Here is a 23,448-nt window from a genome sequence, read left to right on the forward strand (position 1 = left end):
CTTTTTATACATTAAAATGTTACGTTATGTTTTGATTAGTCTAAATCGTGACGGTAAAAGATTCAATCCGAAGTAGCCATGACAGAAAAGAAAGTAGAGAGTTGGATTTATTCTGTTGTATTTGAGTATCAATCACATATAGATCATTGGTATCAATACTAATATTCCACAACTATATTCACCAAATTTTTCAAGGCAAGTTCACTCGGCGGCCATATTTGGAACGCTCCTGGGCGGCCTGCGGACTGTTCCATAAACCAAGATTAGAGTATAAGCCAGGCTTATTTCGGTTAGTCAGGCTTATTTTTGGTAGATTCGGTTTCATAAATCAAACTTAAAAAAGTTCAAACTCAGTTACCCCGGCAAATTATGCTGGCAAATTAACCTGGTCCGGGGCAGGCTAACTGTCAGGCTAAGTCTGAGTTCAGGCTTAACGAGCATACCATTTATACTCACCTGCTGGTATTTCGATGTCATTTTATTTTACTTAACCACTATTAATATTTTTTTTTTTTAAATAAATAAGGAAATGTACTTTACTAATAAATGTAAGAAAGTATAAGGTATAAATACACTAAGAAATGTTCAAAACTTGTGTTTAATTGGTGAGTTTGGTTAATGAGTTTGGTAATTAATTAAAAGTACATAAATAGGGAGCTGAACTCGTTTCCAAACTTAACCATGGCGTGTCCTTTCATAGATGAGGTGGTGGATGAGGGAGCTATAGTCTTGCGGAGGGCATTTCAAAGAGAGAGAACTTTCAGAGACAGGTCAGACCCATTGGCTTTTAATGACAGCTACCTGTATGAGCGATATAGATTCTCAAGAGATGGGATTGCATATATTTGTAGATTACTAAGCCCACACATTGCAATTAATACACGCCGCAACAGAGCTCACAGTCCCACAGACGGTGTGCATTGTACTTCGCTTTTTTGCCAGTGGAACATTTTTGTACACAGTTGGAGATGCAGAGAATATCAGCAAAGCATCAGTTTGCCGCTCTGTACGAACTGTGTACCTTTCTTTAAAAAGGCTACTCAAATGTGTTCATCACATTCCCTGGCCACAAAGCTATTCGTACCATTAAACATACCGTTTATGGAATAGCTGGTAAGTTCAAATAACTATAAAACATGGAAATATTTCTTGACTGTTGATTTTACATGGGACATATTTAAAACAAATAATTTTCCTAGGTTTCCCAAATGTTATTGGTCCATTGGACTGCACCTATGTGCGTATTAAGTGTCCGTCTGGTCCACATGAAGCGGACTTTGTGAATAGGAAATCAGTACACAGCATCAATGTACAGGTACGGTCCCACTGAGATGATATTGAAGGCTATGCTCTAGCACTGAGTGTTCTGTACTAAGCTGGGCACCAGTGTTTAGTTCATTGCAATTAAAATGTAGTGACCTACAGGTTTAATTTATTTTAGACGATTAGTGATGCAGATTGCATCACCACAAATGTAGAGGCCAAATGGCCAGGCTCTGTGCATGACTCCAGAATCTTTAGAGCCTCATCTCTCTACCAGCAACTAGCAAGAGGTATGCTAGTAATCACTTAATCGCAAAAAGTCTCAAAAGAAAAAAAAAAAAACTACACATATATTCATTCTGTCTATGCAGGAGAATTCTCAGGAGTTTTGCTGGGAGACAAGGGATACCCATGCCTGCCTTACCTCCCTATCAGGAGCCCCAGACAGAGGCACAGCACCGCTACAACATTGCCCATGCACGCACAAGAGGTTGTATAGAGATGGCATTTGGGCTGATAAAGTCAAGGTTTCAGTGCCTGAAGCACCTCAGAGTGACTCCACCTAGGCCATGTGACATTGTAGCTGCTTGTGTAGTGCTCCATAACATTGCTTGTCTGAGGAGAGAGAGGCAACCAAGGATTGTTGAAGAGGAAGACTGGGGCAATGAAGCAGTATTGGAAGAAAACGAAACACATATGCAAATAATTATTTTGCTTAATATGGTCTAAACCATGTGTAGCCTTTAGAATTTTCCACTGGCCCCTCAACTTTCTCCTTAGTTGAACAAACACACAGAAGTCGAAGTATTTAAATGTGATTTGTCTTTATTCAGAGTGAATCTGCCTGTTAGGGGTGAACACACAAATAAATGTTGTGGAAAGTGATCAAAAAGGTAATGTTTTTTTTTTTCCCCCCCCTTTTCCTTTTTTAAAAATGGTAGTTCTACTTGCATTTTTCTGTAGCTGTTGAATTTCCAGCTCCAACTTCCTCATCTTCAGTTTTTTATACTGGATGTCGATATCAATCGCTTCCATTTGTTTAAGGAGGTAGCGTTTATACACTCCTTTTATGTTTTCTGGGTTCTGTAGCAACATAGATTTAAGTTATTTCATTGAATACTCTTGTCACATTGTTTTCATTTCTTAATACTCACTTTGTCCCAGACTGAGAGGGCTCTAGAACAGTGTCAGCATCCTGAAAACACATGATCATTTTATCACACAAGTACACTTTAATATTCAATACAGTATAGCATGGAACCTGTGAGTACCTCAGGCCTCCTTGAACATACAGACAGTCTCCTCATCCTCCTCAACTGATGGGCCTTCTCCCTGTGAAGACTGATTAAACTCAGTTAAACTCATTAGCTTACATGACTGATTTAAAAGGTCTCATACTCACAGGCAACATGATGTCTGGTGGATCCATAATGCATACAGAATCTTGATAGAAAAAAATATATATTTTTTTACCAAAATGCACCATTACAGTAGCACAAGTACCTCTACGTGACATTACTGCTATGATGTACTTAGGCTTACAATGCCTAAGGAAGGAGGAAATCAGTTCACACACACACACACATGTTGTGTTTCCATGTTTTATGGGGACTTTCCATAGACATAATGGTTTTTATACTGTACAAACTTTATATTCTATCCCCTAAACCTAACAGAAAACTTTCTGCATTTTTACATTTTCAAAAAACATAACTTAGTATGATTTATAAGCTGTTTTCCTCATGGGGACCAACAAAATGTCCCCACAAGGTCAAAAATTTCGGGTTTTACTATCCTTATGGGGACATTTGGTCCCCACAAAGTGACACACACACACACACACACACACACACACACACACACACACACACACACACACACACACACACACACACACACACACACACACACACACACACACACACACACACACACACACACACACACACACACACACACACACACACACACACACACAGTGAGTGATGACTGAATGAGACACAGGTGAAAACAATTAACAAAATGGCAGTGATGATGGCAGGTGGATTCTGGGAAGTGTAGTTCTAAACAATGACAAGTGAACACGAAGGCTAACCAAAAGACAAAAGTGAAAACTAAGGAATGCAAAAGTGGCAGACAAAGGGCAACAGTGAAACAAGACAAGGAATTCCTAACAACATGATATCATTTTAGATGATGTCCCCCCCTCTATTCCCTCAAGGACGGGCCTCCCTTTATTAATTTCCAAAGCCAGCTCCTCTGCAGGAGTGAAGCTGGCTGGTGGTGGCCCTCCCCCAGTGCCAGCAACCTCAGTCTTCTTTTTGGTCGCTGCAATTAAAAAAAACCTGAATAGTTGTAACTTCAAGCTGGCATTGACTACATATGTACATACCATTAGATTTACTTACCATTCTGAACTATATTTTTATATTTTATTTTCACCTGCTGCCAGGTTCTTTTTCCTTCACTTAAGTTGCTGCTGCGTGAAAGCAATTACTGTTATTCACACACAAACTTTGCAATGTATTGTGACACACATTCAATGTTGATAAAGTATTTTAAATAGTTTACACCTACTTACGCATTGAGACGATCAGCAATTTCCTGCCAACCTTTCTCTCTTGCTTTATTTATTGCCGCTGTATTGCCTTTTTTGGTGATGGCATCTTTAAATTCTTCATATGTTTCCAATAGCAAACGCTGTTCTGTTGCCGTGAACATCGCTGCTCTATCTTTTCCTTTTGTTGCCATGGTAGCCCACAGTAAATCGATTGACCCATGCTCGACTTTTCAGGACTTTTAAACAATGGCGTGCACGCGCAATTATCTAGACTATTTAAACCTGACTCAAATTAGTAAGATCACATGATCCTCAACTTTCTGTTATGGAACCAATTTAAGCGCGGATGTTTAGCTCGGCTCATTTCAGTCAGGTTTTGGACTTTAATCCCCGCTTTTCTAAGCGGCTTTTATGGAACAGCCCACAGGACAGGTACTTTCTATTTAATAATCGGCATAAAGTACAGCCCCTATGTACTTTGGCGAAAGACAAAAATCTCAAGAACAGTTGGCCAAGATACAATCAAATAACCATTTTTGTTTAAATAAGCAGTCAAATCTGTCAATAATGCAATCATAAATTGTGCTCCTTTTGCTCAGATCACGCAACAACAAAAAACAACGATATTTTTCAGTCTGGTCAGCCAATGCGCATGCGTATTCCACAAATTGACTGACAGGTGATGTTTATATCTAAAAGGTGATTGACTCTTTGACCTGTGAGGCGGAACTTTTATTATACATCCTTTGTAAATATTCCATCAAGCGTTCCAATTTCTCCAATTAGTTTTAACACTAGCGGTACGTCTCGGACTAAATAATCTCTGCATGCACAAGGACATCATTCTCACGAGTTTATTTTTTTATTATTTCCACTAGGATGTGGTATTACACGTGTTTTTAACTGATTTAACTTACAGTAATAATACAAAAGTGTAAATTATGACACTACCGATCTCGCTTTGTCATTCTGAAATCAGTTTTAATGTTCATATAAAAGGAACAATGAAATAGGCTACACACACTATTCCCATGACATTAAACACAAACTGCATTTAAGCTGGGTTTGATTATTACCACAGTTACCAAAGTTCTGAGGGGGGCTGATCCGTTGTTTAACTTATGACTTTGAATTGCTCCTCCTACGAAACCTCACAATCCTGTTTAAATACTCCCAGAAACTCACAGTCACTGTGAATCACAGTCTGACACCAGAAGACTATCATTTACTTATTACACTAATTTAATAACTCAGGATTATTAAACATGGAGGCTGTTTCCTCACATACACACGGCAGAAAGAGGAAAGTGATCGCGGTGGTGGGAGGCGGTTTGGTGAGAATCACTTCATCTTTATGACTTGATTACATTACAATGTTCTCACTTAACGTCTGTATTAAAGCCTCTGCACCTATTTATCTGCCAGGATGTTGAGTATTTGAGCAATCAAGCACAGGCAAAAATGGACAAATGCCAAAATATTATTAAAATTGTATTAGTATGTCCCTGCATAAACATAATAGACTTTTATAGTTTAGAAATGTATATGTATAGTCTATATAACAAGTGTCAAATTATTTTACATTACAATGTAACTTTTTTATTATTATTTTTAGTTACTTTATAACTTTTTATTTTCAGAGATAGTAATTATAATATTCTGTAACAGACACGAGGAGCATGTTAATGATTTATAAAATGATTATGAAACTCTGTTTATATGTGCTATTATATCACATGTGTGGGTATGGGCATCCTTACTTTTTAGCTTGATCAAAGAGCAGAAAATAATATTCATGAAAGAATGCATTGCATTGGTTTTAATACAAGTTAAGTCTAATCGACAGTATTTGTGGCATAATATTGATTACCACAAAAACTAATTTCAACTTGTCCCTCCTTTTCTTTAAAAATAAGACCCAATCTGGGTTCCAGTGAGGCACTTACAGTGGAATTGAATGGGGGCCAATCAAAAAACATTAAAATACTCACTGTTATAAAATTTTAGCCACAAGACGTAAACAATATGCTTGTTGATGTTATTTTAGGGTGATAAACCTCTTACTAAACTTTTCTGTGTACAGTTATTGCCAGTTTCGCAACTTTGTTGCCATGACGATGTAATGTCAACAAACCCAAAATTCTAATTTTAACAACTTTACAGCTCAAATAACACATTAGGTTTAAAAGAGGAATTAATGTAAGTGCTTTTATAAAATTAAAAGCTTCACATTTCTGCATTTACACCCTCCAAAAAGTGGCCCCATTCACTTCCATTGTAAATGCCTCACTGAAATCCAGATTTGTATTTAAAGGGTAACTAAACACCTGCTCAGAGTCTGACTCCACCCACTAGAAATATTTGAAAATGCAGGAAAAGTGGGCAGACCCCGGCGGGGATAGAAGGAACGAACCGAGTGCGGGGCTGAGCGGGGCTGCGCGGGGCTGGGGGGGGCACCTGAGACTCGTAGTGACGGATTAATTGACAGCTGCTGTCAAACTCTATGTTATTATTATTCCTCACACGGTCGCAAGACGACATGTACATGAATCTGGCGTGGTGAGCTGGAACCTGCTTACGTCAGCTGTCACCGCTTACGTCACGAAGTACCGCAACAGCCAATAGGAAAATTCAACTGCAGTAGCCACCGTTCAACCTGAAGAGGGCAGCACTCAGACGTTTTTACGCCATATATTGTAGAATTAAAACACTTTATACACAAATGTCAAAAAAATTACTTGAATCAATGACCAGTACTAATAAAGCCCCATGCTTACAGATCATTAACTAAAAAAAGTTGGTTTAGGGTTTAGTTACCCTTTAGGAAAAATGTTTTTTTTTTTTTTTAATATTTTATGTGGTAATCAAACTTAAGCCACAAATGCTGTCGACTGAGCTTAATTTGTGTTGAACCCGGACTATTCCTTTAAGTTCAAGTAGTTTGGTGATGAGTTGGCTACTGTATAGGCCTTTCTTTTGAGTTGTATGTTTCTAATAGGGTCATTCTCAGGTAGCACAGTCACCAAAAATAATGTTGATGATATAAATAACACAACACTCAACTTAATCACATTATTTGACAGCTTTAACTATGTCTGTTCTGTATTTATTGTTTTGTTTAATGAAACATGAATTTATGCAAATTTTATATTTCCCCTTTAAAAGTAATCTTTTGGCCTTTCTCACTTTGTTTTACGGAGTGACATCATAAAAAAAGACAATTACAGACAGGCATTCTTTTTTTATTTTTTATAAATAGACACTTTGGCACTGATCTTCAATCCCATGAAAATGCAACAGCCATGGTATTTTTGGTACTTTTAGTACATGCACAGATTTTATTTATTCTAGGTTGGATCTTTGAATGCCTGCTTCTTTGCAAAACGAGGATTTGACGTGGCAGTCTTTGAAACTCGAGAAGGTGAAGACATGAGCTATCTCAATTTTATGACTCCAGGTTTATTATTACTTTGTAAACTGACTGTAACCCCAATGTTCACAAACACTGTGATGTAGAAGTCAACATCTTAAGCACACAATAAACTTGTTGAAGGACTTTAGACCAAGTATTTGGACACTTAAGTCATACATAAATATGTCCAAATATCATTGCATTAGATAACAAAATACTAAACCTAGTGGCATCTGCAAACAAATTATGTTACAACCTATCTCAGAACTATCTTCACTTTTTCTGAGCCATTAAGGTCAGTTTTAGAGAATGTATGAAGACCCCTAAGTTCGCACAGAGGTCCAAGCACTGTAACCACAGTACATGTCATCATATTAAGGGGATAGTTCACCCAAAAACATTTATCAAGCCATCCCAGATGTGAATGACTTTCTTTCTTCTGCAGAACACAAACAAAGGTTTTTAGAAGAATATCTCTGCTTTGTAGGTTCATACAGAGCAAGTGAATAGTGATCAGAAAGAAGCCCTAAAAAGCACGTAAAGACAGTATAAAAGTAATCCATACGACTTTGTCTTCTGACTCGATCCAATCGGTTTTGGGTGAGAATAGACCAAAACGTAACTCCTTTTTCTCTACAAACCTTGACATCAGCAGTCTCCTTGGTAATCATTATTTCATTCTATAGCGCCATCTAGCACTCTGCACATGCGTCAAGCATTAGGAAGTGTAATCGAGCTTGAAATCATGATCGTGCCTAGAGACTGCAATGGCAAGGTGTGTAGTGAAAAAGGAGATACAATTTGGTCTGTTATCACCCAAAACAATCAGATCGCTTTGGAAGACATAGATTAAACCACTGTAGTCATTGTACTTTATGCTGCCTTTATGTGCTTTTTGGAGCTTTAAAGTTTTGGTCACCATTTGCATTTATGGACCTACAGAGCTGAGAAATTCTTCTACATATCTTTGTTTGTGTTGAGGGTGAGTAAGCGATGAGAGAATTTTCATTTTTGGTGAACTATCCCTTTAACTATGAACATGTTACACTAACATTTGACTACCAGAGAGTGTCCAAATGTTTTTTGTCATCATTTTAAACAACATATCTATTGTTTTTAATACATAACAAACTTTCTTTGCCTGAAATGTTAGCTTATACTGTCTTTAAAATAAATGACACAAACATTTATATTTTGTAATCTGATGCAATGACATTTAAAATAAATATTGATTTGGCTTTTGTTGTCTCATTTAGTAAATTAAAGGTTTTAAAATGTTCCATAAGTTGTGTTTTACTAACCTGTCCGTTTGAAATCCCGTTAGATATTCGGCAGGCTAAAGTCGTGAGGGGTCGTAGCATCAACTTGGCCCTCTCCCACAGAGGGCGCCAGGCCTTGAAACATGTGGGAATGGAGGATAAGGTGGGTTTAGTCCACATTTACATGTGTTGCTTGTGAAACGTAATGCACAGTTTGGTGTCCAGGTCCGTAGAGCCCATTTAGTCTTCTTTGACATAGATTTGTGCTGCTTATAATACATTAGGCACTTTTTCACTCTAAAAAATACCCACCACCATTGTGTCCTTGAGCAAGGCCCTTAACTCCAGGTTGCTCTAGGGGAATTGCCCCTGTAACAAGCCAAATGCATAAATGTAAATGTAAAACTGCATTTTTAAAGTTGTAAAACAACTCATGAGTTTTGTTGAGCCAGTCTCAAGTTTCTCTGCAGAGGGAAATTAGGAACTTGCTGTGAGGAAGTGTGGTCATGTGAAACCAGGTCAAATTATACTTGCAGTCAATACTTTTACATTCATACTTACTGTCAATGCAGAAAGTCCTGAATTTGGGAAGATCCAGTGTCTTCATGATTTGGTTATTTACAGGTGTATAACTTTTCAGCATGACAGCCAGGAATGCCAGATCAGGAATACTGCATGAACAGAACTCACAGTAAACACAACTTAGTTTTACCGTCTGACAGATTGTGACATTTAGATTGAGTCATTAGAGGTGATGGATGGATGGGGGGAAGGGCAGATTGAGTTGCTGTGAGCCCTTGTATTTAAAATACATTATGTGAGTTAACCAAGTAGGACATGTTTTGATCAACCAATCAACCATGTCCTAATTGGTTAAATCAATCTGTTTAAAAATACCCCAGGCACAATTAACAACAGCCTAAACCTTGAACTTGTGATCTCTTATAAAATCTGTTCTTTGTTCCCGCTAACACTTGTTTGCTGATATAAAATATCTTGAGCAGTCAGATCAATTCAAATGTGTTTTTTCTTATAGATCGTCTCCAAAAGCATTCCGATGCATTCCCGTATGATCCACAATTTGAGCGGAAAACGTTCTCCCATACCCTATGGCCGGAAGGGACAGGTAATAATAACTATTGCACAAATATGTCCTGATAGTACAAAATGTGAACTTTTGTTTGCTTATCTCTGCAGTTCAGAAATGTTTAGTCACCTGACAGTCTGTAAGTTGTTGCACAGTTATGGGGTTATTTACCCACTAGTTGAGAACATTTACATCAGACATACATTTATGCTCTGAGCCCATTTGCGGATGATACATAACATGAGTACCATGACCAGTGACCCCAGCAGAATCAATGCAACCTTCTCCTTGTAAACCAGTTTGTTAATCATTACAATCATAATGAAGACATAATAGGGCCAATAAGGCCTATGGCATACCTTCTTTTATCTTCTTTCAACCTTTTCTGTGAGAAATCGGCAAATTCACATTGAATGTTATATTCACTACACCTTAAATAGGGTTACCATGTTCATAAAAAAGCTGACAATATCAAGGATTTTTTTCTAGTTTGGACGATGCATGTTATTCTATATTTAAAAAATAAATCTTTATAATCTTTCAAATAATAATCCTTTTTGTAGCTTGTTCTGCCTTTGAAATTATTTTACTTTTTGGCTTATTTTTCAACCCGAGGCCTCCAATCACCTTTCCAACTTTTGATGATCCAATACAGAAGGATAAAATTAAGGCCAGTCCTACATTATTTGTTGTTGAATATCCTGGTACACTAAGAACTAAGTACACTGTTTTGTGTTGATTTTAAATATTAAAATAAAAACATTTGCGGACACATCAAAAAGCTCTTTGACTTTCTCTGACCCAGATTGTATGTGTACATTTTGTGCTTAATGACCTCTGCAGGGATTATCATTATAGCAAGACTTCAACAGATGGTCAGAAACTGAGCTACATTGCAATCATTATCTTATTACCAGGGCTGGGAGGGTTACTTTTGACATGTATTCCACTACAGATTACAGATTACATGCTTTAAAATGTCATTTGTAATGTATTCCGTTAGATTACTCAAGGTCAGTAACGTATTCTAAATACTTTGGATTAATTCTTCAGCACTGGTAGATTTTTTTCACTTGTTTTGAGTATAAAAACTCTGTCAGCACAGTAAGACAAAATACACATGTTAAAAATACATTCTCTGAAAACTTAAATATCTTATGCAGTGTTGTTTCTAAAACAAGATGAATCAAATTGATCTTGTTTTAAGGATTTTTAGATATTTTTACAGGAAAACAATACAAAATTATTATCAAGAATAAAATTTTTGCCCTAAAATCAAAGTTTTTACTAGAAAAAAAGAAATTATGTTATATATAACGTGAATTTCTTTGATTAACAAATATGATCATGCCTGGTAACACGTGAATGTAAAATGGCTAGAAAATATTAAGCATATTATCTTAGCGTAAAGCTGACAATTTACACAAGATTTATTTCTATCTCTTCGGTAATCAAAATACTTTTAAAATGTAACTGTATTCTAATTATCAATGATTTAAACTGTAACTGTAGTGGAATACAGTTACTTAATAATTTGTATTTTAAATACATAATTCCGTTACATGTATTCCGTTACTCCCCAACCCTGCTTATTACTATTGTGGAATCCCTTACAAAACACACAGAAAGAGAAATAATAATGCCAGTGACCTGCGTCATGGTGGTTTTAAAAAGCAATGTCATCTAAGCTGTAGATTATAGTGCCTTTCAGATGAGTGAACTCCATATTTATTACAGCATTAATGCAGAAAAGATCTAGAATGTCATTAATCCACTATTTCAGAGTTTTTTTGTTGTTTTTTTGTCTTTTTCTTTTTGTAGTACATCCTTTCTGTGGACAGAGCCAACCTAAACAAGGAGCTTCTAACAGGTAGATGTTAATTTAACCAATTATACATTTCAAGTAAAACTAGAAGAGGAAAGTTTGACAAGACAAACTTTGAATGTTGGCTTTATAGGCTTTATGTACATGGATGGATGGATGGATGGATACAGACCTGTGTCTTTGCTATCTCAGTTTTCTCAGATTTTAGAGAAACTATAAGTAACCAGGTTAGACAATACAATATTTATAGTGATGGGCAGGATGGATTTTGAGCAAGGCATTCCACAGAAATGGTACTAATGGAACTAGTGCAGGATTTATCAACTGCAATAGACAAAAATAAAAATGTGGTGGGAATTTTTGTTAATCTAAAGAAAGCATTTGTTACCATTGATCATGAATTGTTGTTGAAAAGATAAATAAATATGGTTCTTAAGTAGGTGCCAATATGATAATTTAAATGAAAGTGGTACACAGTCAATGGAGGTTAAAGGGGTCATGACATGGGTTTTTTTATTGTATTATTATGTTCCCTTAGGTGCAATTATAGTATTAATATATTTTTTTTAAGAAAAACTTTTAAAATCTAGTGATTTATGACCTTTTCCCACCCTGTTTCTCATCCTCTGATTCAAACAGTCTGTTTTGGAGGCGTTTTCCATTTAAGACTTCAGTGTTAACGCCCACTGTTATGATTGGCTAGCGTCAGTGCCTATGTATCAATTATTGGCGCCCCAGCCAGAACAATATGCAAGTAAACTAAGTAAAAACACTGTGATTATTCATAATGAATGAAATTGCGCTTTAAAAAGTAGTTTAAAGTTTAAAATAGATTACTTACAGTTTACGTCGATCGTTGTTCCCAGAATAGTCGACGCGGACTTATCTTTGAGCAACAGTTTTCTGGCAAAGCCAGCATCATATTGAGATTTGTTCTCAAAACAGTCATCCTTAAAATGTACAGAACAAGCGCTTAAGTTAACACTGCCGTGACTGGAGCGTCCATCAAAAATAAACTGCATCCATTTTTCCCTGACGTCTGGATCTTTCGGCAGCTTATTCAGAGGTTTTGTTTGACCACAGCCAGGAACAGCACATCTGTGTGGCATCATAATTTTCCTGTGCACAAGTAGTCTCTGTCAGAGCTCGCTGTCCATCAACTGAACACTTGTGAGCGCTGAAATGGCGTGCTGTCTTAAATGAGCGTAGTTGTCTTGTGCTGGAGGCGGTCATATGCAAACACTGTTACGTCACTTCTAACCGACACGTCACTTCTAACCATGAATCCAGAACGAGCTGTATTTTGAGCTTGATTAAATAAATGATTCGTTTAGAATGGGGAGGACGTCTTAAAATATTAAACTTGCAGGACGTTTTAATGATACAAAGACCTCTTATATACCAAAAGATCAAGGCAAATTTGGTTTCTCATGTCATGACCCCTTTAAATGCGGAGTGCCGCAGGGATCAGTTTTAGGTCCAAAATTATTTATTTGTATATTAATTATTTTTGGATGATATCATCACAACTGTTCAAAAGTATTTTGTTCGCGAATTATATAAATGATCTGGAGATAATTTATACAATGTATTAAATATAGTGGGAAAATAATTGGACAAGGTTAACAAAATTGTTTGCTATAAATGCAGTTTGGGAAAATGCTTATAAATCTTTTTTATGTTTAAAAAAAGCAATAAGGATTATTAGTAGTAGTAATTATAGAGAACCATCAAATCATCTATTCGTAAAACTAAAGATATTGAAATTTAAAGATCAGGTGGATTTAAAGTTTGTTCAAATTATGTATGATGCGTATAAGCATTTATTACATAAGAGAGAGTCATTATAATTTGAAAGGTGTATATATGTATATATATATATATATATATATATATATTTTACAATAAGAAAATTGGAGTTTGGATTGATCTTAAAAAATATGTATTACAATAAAAGTAGTGAAATAATGGAACAAGCTTAAAAATGTATTACAATTAATATATTTAAAAGAATGTTTAAAATTTAGATATTTAAAAAGTATGAAAGATCGGGTTGATAGGAACATTGTATTATATATATATGTACTGTGTATCTGCAGTATATGTTTGTTAAATGTATATGTGTCATGCATATAGAAATTAAGCAGTTAAAGCAACCAGTACATTTTTTAATATTTTGTATGAGTTGTGAATTTGATTTGAAAATTGAAATATTTAAAAAGAGAATATAAAATAAGACACATAGGCCTATTCCTTTTTGGCCATTTTGAAGAAAGAAAAAAAAGATGATGCTGGGTTGATTGCATGGTTGAAATGTGTAGATGCTGAAATGAAAATGGATGGACTGATGGATGATAGATAGATGCATACACACAGTACTTACATGCAAGCCTGTATGTTATTCATTTTTTGTGACTGATGCAAACATGCACAATTAAAATTATTTCTTGCAGCGGCAGAAGCACATCCAAACATGACATTGAACTTTAGTCACAAGCTGAATGACTGGAGTCCAGAAAAAGGAACAATGACCTTTCTTGGGTAAACAGTGACCTTTCTCTCTCTCTCTCTCTCTCTCTCTCTCTCTCACTCTCTCTCACTCTCTATTTTTAGTTTAAATGTATGTATTCTCTGTTCTTATCATTTCTGTCTTGTATGAGGTTTTCCAGTATGGACAGCCAGTTAACCCTTTTTCATAACACTCTTTATATAATATATATAAAAATATATATTAAACTAATATTATATTTTTATATAAAAAAAGCCATTTAAAATAAAAAACATCCTACAAAGTAGAGATGTAAGTTGATTGGCAAATGACGTTTGGCTCTTGTGATTCACAGACCTGATGGCCATAAGAAGGAGATCCAGGCAGATCTGATCGTAGGCTGTGATGGAGCTTTCTCTGCCGTCAGGAAACAGTTCCTACGCCAGAGTCGTTTTAATTACAGCCAGACTTACATTCCCCACGGGTACATGGAGCTCACCATGCCTCCCAAAGATGGAGATGTAAGCATCACAGAAATGTCCTATGGCAATCTCACACATGCCCTCCTTTTGTGTGATCACATGTCTTCCTCTCTCTCTCTGTGTGTCCTGTAAGTTTGCAATGGAGCCCAACTATTTGCACATTTGGCCAAGGAACACTTTTATGATGATCGCTCTGCCCAACTCGGTGAGGTCATTTCATCATTTGAAATGTTTACTTATATGTATTTCTGTATAATTATTAACATAACTTGTATTATTTACTTATTATTGTGAATAAATAACCTCTGACATATAATGCAAAAAAGTCTAAAAAAGGAGAACCAGGTGACCGATTTTCAGACATTGTTAAACGCTGTAATATATGTGCGATTTAAGGTCGCATTCAATAAATATTAAAATAATAAAAGTTTCCCCATAAAGCTTTCCTTATTTATTGATCAATTACAATTCAGTAATTTTTTACTCTCCCTCGTGTTGTTCCAACAGATCACACTAATGTTTTTATTTTGAAAACTGTAATATGTTCAGTGGGTTTAGAATTGCTGTAGTTTCCTCGTGGTAAACCGTTCCTTTGATTTCTTGTTTTGAAGGACAGGACGTTCACATGCACCCTCTTCATGCCCTTTGAAGACTTTGAGAAGATTCAGACTGGTGATGAGGTCATTCATTTCTTCAAGAAATACTTCCCTGACTCTATCTCTCTAATAGGAGTGTGAGTACAGCTCTCTCTCTCTCTCTCTCTCTCTCTCTCTCTCTCTCTCTCTCTCTTTCACTCTTTTATCACTCTCAGTTTTGGAGTACTTCTTAGTGAGGTGTGAAATTGCAGTGTAACGGACACAGCGCAGTGGGAAGGTTACTTTAATATGAATGCTGCAGGTGATGGTAGATAAAGTACTGAGCTGACAGCGGTGAGGACAGTGAGTCATTTGAAACATTTAGATTTGCTTGTCAAAATGATTGTACAGTCCTCACAGACATGATTGACACGTACTTGAGTACTGAAAGATTCATCCAATAAGTCTGATTTTACAGCATGATAGAATTATCTTTTTAATTTATGGAGCAATTACATGATGCTCATATTTGGTGCCTGAATCTACAGTATTTAAAATATTTATAAATTAAATTAAAAATGATACTAAATTGAATATCTACAAAATGATGAATATGTTTTTAACTTCTGAATTTCTTGATAATTATTATTATTTTATTTTTTTAAATTTTACGAGGCTTAAACTAAATAATGTCATGGTGGCGTGACTGTCCTGTAATCGTAAAAAAGAACAAAAGTTTCAGTAAAAGGCAGATTTTTAAAGCATGTAATTTGGCATAATATTATATTGTTATTTGTTAAAAAGAATATGAATTAGTGAACAAGAATAATTAGTGGTTCTGTTTTAAAATATTATTAATATTTGAAAATCTTTCATCAACTTTCATACCGAAGTCAATATGGTATAACAAACATGCAAGAAGTTATTTTATTTCCATGTGAAAAGAAAACCATCAAACAGAAACGATATTACAGATTGACTGAACCCCAAGAAAACTTGATGATATTCAGTATTCAAAAAATATATTATTTGAATATAATATTCATATCCGGTGGCACCTTGAAAACTATGTTTTATATAACATTTTTAGTGTTATTACAACTTTTAATGGTATAATTTGATAAAAGATTTTCAAAACCATATGAAACCAGCGTGAATGCAGATATTACATTTATAACATTTTGCCACGTGTTTGAAAAATAGATTATTTTTTAAATAATTTTCTTTTCATAATTTTTATAGGAATGTAATTTTATAGGGTTAGTTCACCCATCATTTACTCACTCTCCTGGATGTGTATGACTTCTTTCTTCTGCAGAACACAAATTAAGATTTTTATTTATTTATTTAATCCCCTTTTCTTCCAATTTGGAATACCAAATTCCCACTACTTAGTAGGTCCATTAATTCGGGTGGCGGAGGACAGGTCTCAGTTGCCTCTGCTTCTGAGACAGTCAGTCCGCACATCTTATCACTGTGCATGACACTGCGGAGACTCCCAGATCCATACACAACTTACCACGTGCCGCATTGAGAGGAGGTTACTGGATGTCACTCTACCTTACTTAGCAACTGGGCCAATTTGGTTGCTTAGGAGACCTGGCTGGATCACTCAGCATGCCCTTGATTTGAACTCATGACTCCAGGGGTGGTAGTCAGCGTCAATACACGTTAAGCTACACAATCCCACACAAATGAAGATTAAAAAAATATATATTTTAGTGGGTGCCACAATTTTTAAGCTCCAAAATCCACATTTAGGGAGCATAAAATTAATCCATAGGACTCCAGTGGTTAAATCCATGTGTTCAGACACAAAGTGTGGGTGAGAAACAGATCAATAATTAAGTCCTTTTAAAAATAATTAAAATTCTCCTCCCTGCCCAGTCCCCTACTGAGATGCAAGAAGAATGTGAATCACCAAAAACAGGAGAAAGTGAAGGGAGTGAAGGAAAAAGGACTAAATATTGATCTGTTTCTCACCCACACCTATCATATCACTTCTGAATATAAATATTTAACCACCAGAGTCATCGGGAGTACTTTAATGTGGTCCTTCTGTGGGTTTTGGATATTCAAACTTTTGGCACCCATTTACTTGAATTTTATGGACCTACAGAGCTGAGATATTCTTTTAAAAATCATTGTTTGTGTTCAACAGATGAAAGCAAATTATACACATCTGGGATGGCATAAGAGTGAGTAAATGATGAGGGAATTCACATTTTTGTGTGAACTATCCCTTTATTCAAAGTGCAAAGTATTTGCAAGGAGGTGGAATGCTAAAAAAATGTAGTCTTTTTATTTTATTAAAAAGAGGCTTTAAACTTTACTAATGACATTGTCCTCAGTACATAAAATGTCATAAAAAATGAACATAAGCAGTGAGTCATTGTAAAACAAAGAAAAGTAAAACTAAGTAGAGTTTGTATTTTTCAGAGAGGCTCTTAAAAAGGATTTCTTCAGACTGCCGGCTCAGGCCATGGTCTCGGTGAAGTGTTCCCCGTATCATCTGTTTGATAAGTGTGTCCTGATGGGAGATGCTGCTCATGCTGTCGTTCCTTTCTATGGTCAAGGCATGAATGCTGTAAGTGAAGTTTGACTGATTAACAAATGAAATTTGAATGCATATCTGAATGATATCTGGGGGCAGTGGTGGCTCAGTGGTTGAGGCTCAGGGTTACTAACCAGAAGGTTGGGGGTTTGAGCCCCAGCACCACCAAGATGCGACTGTTGGGCCCTTGAGCAAGGCACTTAACTCCAGGTTGCTCCAGGGGGATTGTCCCTGTAATAAGTGCACTGTAAGTCGCTTTGGATAAAAGCGTCTGCCAAATGCATAAATGTAAATGATATTGATTAACATACTTGTAGCAGTTAAACTTAAAAAGTTGAAAACATGAAAAACAACATATTTGTTTTATCTCATACATTTCTGTGATAGATTCAGTTGAAACTGTACTAAAAGGCCTCTTCAAAGTTTATGATTATGAATTTGAATGTTCTTGAATTCCATATTACATCAGAAAATACAAAACTAATGTGATTTTACATTTAATGTGACTAATGTGTATCACCTTACTACTTATTCACAGGGTTTTGAGGATTGTCTAGTTTTCGACGAGATTATGGACCACTTTAATGAAGACTTTGGTAAGACTACACAAGAAAATTCAAACTGAATAATGAATATAAAGAATTTGTGAATTTAATTTAATTATTTCATTTATTTTTTTTTAGATATTTTTAAATGTATTTAGTTTCATTACATTTCATTTACACTCAGCGATCAAGGTACATTCATCTTTGAATATAAACAAATATTTTGTCATTGTTTTACATTTTAGCCCAAAAATCACAGCAACAAATGCTGCTGTAAAGATTAGGTTGATTGCCAATTAGCAGTGAATGCTAATTAAAAATGGTCTTAATTGCATTTTATGACATCAGATTTCAAAGAAATGTGAGGGAACTAAGAGAGGCCAGAAAGCAAAATATTTTGTCCCAAATTGCAGGTGTATAAAAAGTGTTCACTTCTGTTATTTGAGATCCATTAACCATTTTCATTCATATACCTGCAGCTGCTGTTCTCAAAGAATACACTAGAGTTCGTGTACCTGACGATCATGCCATTGCTGACCTGGCCATGTACAACTACATAGAGGTAGGCCATGAAATTCAGCAATATTATATTTAAACCCTTGACACAGTCAGATGAACTCCCATATCCCTATAGCTGTCTTTTAAAAGTGTAGTTAATTTTACATTGTTGTGCAACTTGCTGCACTGTCTGATAAAAGATTCTCAGAGAATCAGCAGGGTCCAGAATCTGACAAATAGGTGGCTGGCTGGATAGATGAATAGATGGATGGATGATATGAATGATGGATGGTTGGATGGAGGGATGTTTTGATGGATGGATGGATGGATGATGATGATAATAATGCAGGATGGATGGATGATTTTGAATGATGGAAGGAAGATAATGGCTGGCTGGCGCGATCGCTGGATGGATGGATCGATGATAATGATGGGTGGACAGATGGATGGATGATGATGAAGGATGGATAGGTGGATGGGTGGATGAATGAATGGATGGATTATATTTAATGATGGATGGAATATAATGGCTGAATGGATGAATGGATAGAGGGATTGAAATTATGATGAATGAATGGATAGAGAGATGATAATGATGATGGATGGATGGATATATGAATGATAATGAATGATGGATGGATGGATGGAGGGATTGAAATTAATGATGAATGAATGGATAGATAGATGATGATGGATTGATGGATGGACATATGGATGATAATGAATGATGGATTGCTGAATGGATGGATTGATGCGTGGATGGATGAAAGGAAGATAATGAAGGATGAATGGATATATGGATGGATTGATGTATGGATGGAAGGAAGATGATGGATGGGTGAATGAGAATGAATAATGGATAAATGGATGGATTGATGCATGGAGGATAATGAATGAATGATAGATGGTCCTTAGAATTTCTGTTCATTAAGTAATATGCACACCCACATGCATATATATATATATACACACACACACACACACACACACACACACATACACAGTCACAGTAAAGCAGTAATCACTCAAAATACTGCAACTGGTTTCAGCTGGTCTTATACAGACTGCAGTGACACACAGTTCAGCCTCATTAGTTTTGGCAGACTAATAAATATAGTAGGAACACATCCACTCTCTCTCACACACACAAACATTTTAGACTAAATATTATAATTAAATCTTTGATGTTTGTGTCCAATTTTGAATAGGAAATTATTTTCACCTTTAACGATTACCAGTTACAGTTACAATTGTGTTCTAGACCATAAAATACCTTCATGCACAATGTGATTTGTGTTTTAGATGAGGGCACATGTAAATTCCAAATACTTCCTGTTCCGAAAATACCTGGACAACATCCTTCACTTCATCATGCCAAAAACAATCATTCCACTTTACACAATGGTAAGTCCTATTGTGTGGTTTTGTGTTGTTAGTTGAATTATGCTCAAGATTGGTTAAAGAGATAGTTCACCCAAAAATGAAATTTCTGTCATTATTTACTCATCCTCAAGTTGTTCCAAACTGTATGGCTTCATTTCTTCTGTGGAATACAAAGGAGATGTTAGTCAGAACTTTAACCAATATATTTTTTTACCACTCAATGAAAGTGAATGGCGACTGAGGTTGTCTTTCTGCCAAACATCTCCCTTTGTGTTCCTTGGAAAAATAGTCATACATGTTTGGAAGAACATGAGGGTGAGGAAAGGTTTTTTGGGTGAACTATTTCTGTAAGTGTCCAGTAGTTCTTACAGTATGTTTCGTTATTTGCCTCTTAGGTCACATTTACCAGAACAAGATACCATGAAGCTGTCAAACGCTGGCACTGGCAAGATAAGGTTTGAGAGTGTTTGGCAAGCCGTGTACACATGCTATTAAAGGCAATCGTGGTCTCTTGCCAACATAAATGTTAAAGATTTAGGGACATCTCATTACTTCTTGAGAATTTTCTGAGCATTCACAGGACAATGCAAATATAATAGAAACCAATCCATCAGTAAATATTAATCCGTGTATCATTCATTCATTTTATATTCAGTTAGGAATTAAAAATTGGAAAAACAAAAAACGACTTATTTCATTATTCGTTTACAAAACCAGTATTAAAAAACAAATAATTTATTGGTCCCTGTGGCTATTTTTCCAATTTCCTATTTTTTACATGAAATTAAATAGAAATTACGAAAAACAAGTCATTATTTGTTTTTTAATATTGGTTTTGTAAACAATTAATGAAATACGTTTTTTGTTTTTCCGATTTTGAATTCCTAACTGAATATGAAATGAAGGAATGATACACGGATTAATATATTTCTTGCCTTTTACAGGTGATCACTCATGGTCTGTGGCTGTCTGGAGTGGTGTCTGCTGTGGGAGGGACGTATCTCTTGGTCAGATACTCTTCCAAAATCCCGAACATCTCCTCAGAGCAGTTGTGGAACCGTGCGCTTGCTTTAAAATGGTTCTAAAACAAGGAGAATAACAATGCGTGGGAAACCCAGGGTTGTTGTGTAGTAGTCTTGTCATGTCTAGTAGCCTTTATCAAAGCAAAGATGAACAAGATGACCTTTCATGTGTCTGCATACAGGACTCAAGCCGCAGACCAAAATTAAAGTCTAAAATGAAAATTCAGGGTTCAATACAAGCTTCTTCTACAGTTTTGTGGCATAATCTTGATCAAAACTATAATAATTAAAAATAATTTAGACTCAGTTCTCAGAAAGTTCTTCATACTTTTGTTAAAGCACTTATATTACTTATTTGGTAAATCCAATTGTATTATTTGGGCTTTTAAGTGTACAAAGTTGTGCTTTTTCGATTTGGATGAATGTCTGGTAATGCTTTACCAACATAATATCTGTGTGTGGAATTTGCTCCATGTAGACAGTCTCTTTCAGGTATCATTGCATATGTGGTCATGACATTTCATCATAATTTCAAAAGTGCGTTTTTTCACACTAGTCTCATTCCAACATGTTCTGTATAATGGTTGAGTGTTATGGCTATACAATCAAAACATTGTGCATTTTAATATGTATTGCCTGGCTCTGGGGAATTCCATCATAATTGCCTTGCAGCAACAATCAATTTGGCCTTAAGTAAATGGAGGTAAGAGTTGAATATGTCAGTAATAAACATTATGCCACAAATCTGTTAATAAAGCTTCATTTTTAATAAACAGAAAATCTGGGTCACCATGAGCATGAATGACAGCATATGTGAGGGAAAAATTTAAAGAGGATGTATAATTCTTAGTGGGTGTCTAATCAGGTTCGGATTAACTTGATATATATAAAATCACATCTGTGTGGGTGTTTATGAATACTGTGGTTTTATAATCGAGTAGCCTGCATCCAGATATCTTCTCTGTTTTTAATGTTTAATTTCATGAATATGTCAAAATAATCTCTGTAGTTCATGTAGGGTCTATTGTTCTTGAAGTTCAAAGAGTTCAGTATGACTGAAAACATGTATTTGTTAAAGTGGTAGTTCACCCAAAAATGACAACTCTCATCATTTGCTCTCCCATGTCATCCCAGATGTGTATGAATTTCTCTTACTTTTGCTGTACACAAATTAAGATTTTTAAAAGAATATCTCAGCTCTGTAGGTCCACACAATGCAAGTAAATGGTAACAAGAACTTTGAAGCTCTAAAAAGCACATAAAAGCAGCATACAATTAATCCATGTGATTCCAATGTTTTTATCCAAGTGATCCAATCGGATTTGGGTGAGAACAGACCAAAATATTACTCCTTTTTGACATCAGCAATCTCCTTGTCGGTCATTTTTTCAAGTCCATTACATTTCCTATAGCGCCATCTAGCGCTCTGCACATGCATCAAGTATTAGGAAGCGTAATTGAGCTTGAAATCACGATCATGCCTTGAGACATCAACGGCAAGATGTACGGTGAAAAAGTAGTTACATTTGGGTCTGTTCTCACCAAAATAGATCAGATTGCTTGTGAAGATAAAGATTTAAGCACTTGAGTCATAGGGATTACTTTTATGCTGGCATTATGTGCTTTTTGGAGCTTCAAAGTTCTGATCACCCTTCACTTGCATTGAACCTATTGGCAGAAAGCCTATTGACTGAAAGTCATACACATCTGGGATGGCATGAGGGTGAGTAAATGATGAGAGAATTTGGTGAACTATTCTTTTAATAGTAGATGTTGTTTGCTGTTTCATGGACTTGTCAATTCATTTCTAACTTACAGTACAACTAAAACATTAGGCCATAAACACTTTCTTTTTCGTTTTGTGAAATGTTAAATCCTCAAGATGGTCTTGCTTTTTTCAAGTTCAAACAGATGTCCTAGTAGATAGCCACAATCATAGTTCATGAACATGTTCCACTAACGATTGACAACCAGCAAGTGTCCAAATAATTTTTTAATCTTAATATCGAACAGTATATCTATTGTTTTATCATTAAAAAAAATAGCAAACTTTGTCTTTGAAATAAACGCAATTTAATATATTGTTATCTAAATATAATTTTGTGAACACAGCTGTTTTTTAAAGACACTTCTTATGTTTTTATACTGTTATTGGTATTAAGTTTGTCTTTAATAATTACTCAGTATTTCATTTTATTTTATATAAAGTACTATGTAAATACGACACTTCTGACATTCACATGTGTACCAGCAGAAGTCCTGAGTTCAATTGCAGTATGCAAAACCATATGCAGATTTGTAAATGACAGCTAATGCGGGTTATTTTTTCATTTAGAAATACTATTGATGTCATTTCACAGTCATTGCACTAAAATGGAAGTGGAAAGGGAAGTGTAGTTGAGGACCTCCCTGAGAGATACTATGTCGCATCCATTAAAAATGTCCTGTCCTCTTTGAGAGTCCTTGTACTAACATTGTGTTCCTAATCTTTCCAA

General features: G+C 35.6%; 1 protein-coding gene across 1 annotated transcript; it reads left to right on the plus strand.

Annotated features, from left to right (window-relative positions):
* Positions 1–5,017: 5,017 nt before the first annotated feature.
* Positions 5,018–23,307, plus strand: LOC127617926 (kynurenine 3-monooxygenase). The gene is made up of 15 exons (XM_052090100.1): positions 5,018–5,157; positions 7,175–7,244; positions 8,560–8,657; positions 9,531–9,620; positions 11,403–11,451; positions 13,860–13,947; positions 14,250–14,415; positions 14,510–14,581; positions 14,988–15,109; positions 17,391–17,538; positions 18,044–18,101; positions 18,530–18,612; positions 19,851–19,952; positions 20,327–20,386; positions 20,876–23,307. Exons 1-15 carry the CDS (start codon positions 5,089–5,091, stop codon positions 21,014–21,016), a joined length of 1,416 nt encoding a protein of 471 aa, XP_051946060.1. The 5' UTR covers positions 5,018–5,088; the 3' UTR covers positions 21,017–23,307.
* The last annotated feature ends 141 nt before the right edge of the window (positions 23,308–23,448 follow it).

The sequence above is a fragment of the Xyrauchen texanus genome, chromosome 24, assembly GCF_025860055.1.
Source record: "Xyrauchen texanus isolate HMW12.3.18 chromosome 24, RBS_HiC_50CHRs, whole genome shotgun sequence".
Classification (NCBI taxonomy): Eukaryota; Metazoa; Chordata; class Actinopteri; order Cypriniformes; family Catostomidae; genus Xyrauchen; species Xyrauchen texanus.